At 46.5% G+C, this 5,552-nt stretch overlaps 1 protein-coding gene across 1 annotated transcript in view; it reads left to right on the top strand.

Moving 5' to 3' along the window:
- Positions 1–607: 607 nt before the first annotated feature.
- LRIG1 (leucine-rich repeats and immunoglobulin-like domains 1) overlaps positions 608–5,552 on the top strand; it is a gene marked incomplete at its 5' end in the record, with an annotated part of 53,026 nt that continues 48,081 nt past the window's right edge. The window contains one exon of the mRNA XM_009868417.1: positions 608–679. Within this exon, the coding sequence (XP_009866719.1) occupies positions 608–679 (72 nt within the window). The remainder of the gene's footprint in view (positions 680–5,552) is intronic.

The following is a 5,552-nucleotide window of genomic DNA, read 5'->3' as shown; positions in this document are numbered from 1 at the left end:
CGGAGTGTTGGGTAGTTGAAAAGTGTTGGTTGGGATTGTTGAGGACCAGAGTGTGTACTGCTATGTCACTGGCTGAAAGCTGTAACCACTGATTTAAAAAATAAAAAAGTGATATGCTAATAACCTCACTAGAAAATGTGGAATATATTTTATGTACATACCTGTGTGTGTATATTTTTGTATGTAGCACAGTGGTGTGTAAAATACTGTGTGACTATAGCCATAAAATATTTAGCAGAAGGTTTGTTGATTGGTTCAGTTCAGACTTTAATTTGTCAGGAAATATCCTATTCATCTGTGATTAGTTTTGTGGTTGTGAATAACCAATAGAAGAATAATAAATGTAACTGTGTAATATAAAGACAAATTAAAACCACACTAATGCAAAAGAGGAAAAATAGCTTAGGGAGAGCTAGATAACATTTTGATCATGGAACTACACTCATTCATGTATTCAGCAAAAATACTGCTCTGCCATGTTTTAAGTGCTCTTGTTAAAAAGACCAGCCACCACCCTCCCTCCCAGTGCAATCCGGAATAATTAAGATGACTTTTGCTGAACACGGTAACTGCAGTGTGCTGAGCCTACTGTCATTTGTCTTAACAGAAACCTGAGCTACAACAAGTTGTCCGAGATTGATCCTTCTGCCTTTGCAGAGCTGTCGAACCTGCAGGAAGTGTAAGTATTCTTTCAAAGGTTTTAATTGTGTTTTGCCGTGCAGCTTGTGGTCCGCAAGGAAATTGTATATAGTTTCCTAAGACGTTACCTTCCCTTAGCTGACTTGAATGAGCAGATCCGGCTTGGTGTGGAGGATTTTCTTCTCCATGTTGTATCTGTGTTGTTTTTTGGTGGGTTTCTGTTTAAACAAATCAATTAGCAGAACACAGCATCCCAATTAAAACTGCATAACTGTTATTGGAAATCATTGGAGTTTGTCTCCCTCGGTCTTGTGCAATGCTTTGAGGGAGCAGTTCAGCTAACACACCTGAACACACACACAAAGCTCCTTGCTGAAAGGATAACCCTGAAGCAAGGCAGAACAGCTGGGATGGTGATACCTGATGCCAGCCTAACCCAAATCTCCCAGGAAACAAAGGTGTAGTGTAGTGGATAACAAAGCACTTAACTGTGTCTCCTCCTCTCTCAGACGTTTGTGCTCTTTTTGGAACCAGGACAAGTTCTGCCTGAAGTTTGCTAGGAGAGGCTAAAACAGCAGAGCTATCCCTGAAGCAAGGCAGAACAGCTGGGATGGTGATACCTGATGCCAGCCTAACCCAAATCTCCCAGGAAACAAAGGTGTAGTGTAGTGGATAACAAAGCACTTAACTGTGTCTCCTCCTCTCTCAGACGTTTGTGCTCTTTTTGGAACCAGGACAAGTTCTGCCTGAAGTTTGCTAGGAGAGGCTAAAACAGCAGAGCTGTCTTCCTTGTAGTAGAAGAGAAGGAGCTGGTGAGGGTCTGAGTGGCTGTGCCAGACCCCCCCCTCCTTGCTGGTGAAAGAAACCTCGTTTGGGGAATCGCAGGATTTCCTGGCTCCTGGTTTGTGTAAATGCTCAGCAGTTACACTCGCAGAGGGGCTGTGCTTGTCAGCTCTTCACAGTGATTCCCGGAGCTCTGATTTTGGGTTTTGAAAAATGAAAGTAACTAAAATTGCAAGTGGTGGGTTGAGGTAATGAGCTCGCGTTTGAATGTTGAATCGCTGGCATAGTTGAGGTTTGGGTTCTGTTTGAAGAGCTACTGATGCCTCATGGGAAACTGTAAAAACATTTCCTTTCAGAAACAATGCTGCGCTCTGTGTATATCATGCATTTTCTCTTGTCCTCTGTCTGTTTTGATTAAATGTTGGCTCAGGGACTTGTGGAGGGGCCGGATCCTGTGATTCTTAAATGGGCAAAAGGGTGTGCTGCGGTGGGAGTTCTGCCTGGCTCGTGCCTGCACGATTAGACCATAGGGGGATTAATGTAGCATCTCCCCCTTGGCCTCATTGCCCCATGCTCCCCTGCTTACCCTGCAGATCTTGATTATATGAGCAATATGCATCAGGAGTGACCGCAGTGGTCCGAAATCAGTTCGTGGTGATGGTCCTAGAGAGCAGTCAGGGAGGGGAGAGAAAGTGATCCAGGTCTGTAGGATCTGTTTTCTCAACTTCTCTTTAAACTGAGGAAAGCCTTAAATTACTCTGCTTAAAGAAGAGAATTGCAGCCCTGATCCCATGAGACTTTAGAATTATCCTGACATGATTGTGGCTTAGCAGTAGCTTTTATTTGTGGAAGTGCCTGGAGGCATGTGACTTGAGGGAGCAGCATGCGAAACCTGAATGTGTGGCTTCTGATTCCTCAGGTCGAGAGCTCGCTCGTGCAAAGTGCATAGCCCTGCTAAAAAAAGATGTCAGGGTTCAGGGGAGGTAAGCAGTGCAGCCTGTAAAGTAATGGTACAGATAAGAGCTGCTTGCTGTGTCAGAAGGGCAGGGTTAGGGAAAAGGGAGAGAGCAGAGGAGTGAGTAGGAGGCAAAGGGAGCAGTTCAGAAAAGGGAGGCTGGAGTGGAGCCTGGAAGGCAGGCTCTGGAAAGTGTGAGGGAGAAGCTCTATTAAAAGCCCTATCCACCAATCTTAGTTCCTTTTGCATAATAGCTAAACCACAGACCGCTGAAATAAACTGCATTTCACAAAGAGAACCACATCTGTACTGCCAGAGCATCTCCTTTTTGAGTTTTGTTGGGGTTTTTTTTAAGCACTTTACAAACATTCATGAAGTAAGCATCATGCTCTGGCATGTCTTAAGAGCAAGTCAGTGTTTTGCTGTGCACGCTGTGCTGGGCAAACCAAGTCACCCTCAGGGAGAGAGATTGCCCCGAATAATAGATGCATTGATAAGACCTGAAACCTCCCATGATGCTTCAAACACGGTGCCTGTGATTCCTGAGCGTTACAGATGAAGCTCAAAGCTCTGTGTGTGTCTCTGTATGTGAGTAATGAGCATGATATATATTGAAAACCTTTCATTTTACCTTGTTTTTAAGAAAATGCCTGCAAACCAAAGGCTGTAAACTTCGTAGCTTATCTGGATGCTCTGTTTTGTGTTACTGAGATTGTGATAAAGTAATAGCTGTATTTACCCTACACTTTTCTCTCTTCCTGGATTTAGGCAGTTGTTTGGGTTTTTTTCTGTGTGTCTTTGAGAAGCTGTTTTTCCATAAAAGCTTAAGTCTGTGTGGGATGAAACCCTATGAACTCACGTGCTCTGAAATAGTAGTTCTGCGCTGACGGAGGCTCAGGTGGTGGGGGCTAGCACGGGACATCACTTTCTCTCATCCACTTTGGCAGCTCCCTCAAATGATAACACTCTGGGGTCTGTCCTTTGTCACACCTTTTTTGATAGATGGGGTTGGAGGGTGCTGCTGTGACATAAGCCCTGTGGTTCTTTCTGGGGTTTCCTCGGGTCGTATGGATCATGGGATCCATGAAAGTGATGGTTGCTTGACTCTTGGGTTTTTCAAGCCATTTTGTAACAAAGAAGTAGTAACTGTACTAAAATTCCTCTCCGAACAACTCACCTTTTATTTTCTAAAGTGCCTTTCACTGAAAGCTCTGGAGAGCTGTGTTATTTTTGAGCAGGCTCCATTTCAGCTTGACACCAGCCTGGCAACTGGACTGTAAATATTTTATACGGGTGGCCCCCCTCCTCCTCTGCCTCAGCATCAAGAGGCAGCAGGTTTGTGTCATCAAAGGGGAGGCCTGGGGAGGAGAAAGACTTGAAAGTTTAAATTTCTTGACCCTGGCTGTTTTGTTTTGGGGCTTTTTTTTGTGTACATTTTTGTTCCTTTATGTGGAGGAGGGGAAAGATGAGAGGGAAATCCCAGACAAATACCAAGCTTGGCTGTCTCCTCTGCATTGGCAACTGGTGCTTGGGAGCCAAGAAAGAAAATGAGGTGAGAGAACCACTTCTGACATGACAGGAGGCTGATATAGGAAAATTGCACTTAGGTCAGAGAAGGTTTTGACCAGTTGTTGGGCCATGATCGATGCTGGAGCTGCTTAACCAGAGCTGACCCAGAATAGTGGAGGATGGACCTAAATATCCTTCTCATGTGCCTTTTAAAAGATGCTCAGTTGGGTGTGAATTAACAAGTGTAAGCATTTTAATGCTCTTTCCAGCTTGATTTGTACCTTTGGAAGTTCTAGACTGTGCTATAATATGAGCAGCACTGAACTTTTAGTTGTGAAGCGGAGCTCCTTGCTGAATTGCATTGCGTCTGTCTTTTCTTTTTTTTCCGTCCCATACATTTTAAGGTACAGGTATAATGTCAGAGGGAGAGCTCAGGCTCAGGAAAGCTTTTATCCCAGCAGTGCCTGGAACTCCTCATGAAATCAAATATCTTGCCTGCTCTCAGAGGAGTCAGAAGGAAGTTCTGGGATGGATGTACCACTCACTGCTCTCTGCCACCTGCCAAAAATAGCTTTAAAGAACCCCTTCCCACCACCTCCATTATAACTGAGGATTGCCCCAACTTGTGCCTGCGGCTTAGCACGCCTCACTCCCCTGCCCGCTACAGGATGCTCTGCTCGCACCCAAATTGTTGACTTTTTGAGATTTCCTGCAAAAGGGGAGCAGTTTAAAGGCGGGCAGGCAGCAGAGAGCGTTCAGAGGGGGCTGTGGGGGTCCTGGGGAGCTGCCATGCGCTGCCCTGGTCGGCCTGGCAGGGGCTCGGCTGTAATTGCTTCAGCATGCGGCGGGGCGGGGGGTGAACGGGCAAGATGGCTAAGAAATTAGGTAATTTTCAAGCAGCCAGACAAGCGACTGTTACAGTAATTAATTGACTAATTCACCATACAAACAAGGGCTCTTTAAACCGAGGAAGAGCCGGTCACATGGCAAGGATCTGTTTTCAGTCAGAAAAAGGCTTCAAACATTAGGCTATTGAGGGGCATGTTTTTGTACCCTTGTTTCCAGGAGCTGGGGGTCGTCTGCAATTGCCATTAGCCCTGGGGAGGGCTGCAGGGTGGTGGCTGGAGCACGTCATGCCAGTTTTGGTGGCATCGCTGTGCCCAGAGCTGTTTCTTTGTGCGTGTTGCTGGCTTTGTGGGGCTGGATTTCCAGTGCAGAGAGGGGGCCCGAGGCTGGCATTCCTTGCTGCCGGGGTGCCCTGCTGGGCCCCTGTGCCCTGGCATGGCATGGAAGGGCAAGTCAGGGCTGCTGCTTGGGGAGGGGGTTAAATTTGTTGTCCCGAGGCAGTGGGCTCAGCCCGCTGTGTCGGACTCGGATCCATGGTGACTGTGGAAAGAGGCCAGTGGAGGGCTGTGGCACAGTGACATCCTCAGTGGCACTTGACTTTGCTTAGGGGAGTGGGAGGAACAGAGGAAAAATAAATTAAAAAAAAAAGCCTTGTTTTTATAAAGGAGGTACTGTGGGACTGATTATGGTGGCTTTTTTGTTAAAGGGTTGGGAGGGTGGGGTGGGACTGTGAGAGACCCGGACAAACCCTGTGAAATGGAGGCCTCTGCCAAAATTTCAGAGTTTCTGGAGTGTGACGGGGTTTGGGAGGGGAGGGGCA

Source organism: Apaloderma vittatum, unplaced genomic scaffold (assembly GCF_000703405.1).
Source record: "Apaloderma vittatum isolate BGI_N311 unplaced genomic scaffold, ASM70340v1 scaffold20584, whole genome shotgun sequence".
Classification (NCBI taxonomy): domain Eukaryota; kingdom Metazoa; phylum Chordata; class Aves; order Trogoniformes; family Trogonidae; genus Apaloderma; species Apaloderma vittatum.
The sequence above is the reverse complement of the archived record's forward strand: the minus strand, read 5'-3'. Positions and strand labels throughout refer to the sequence as shown.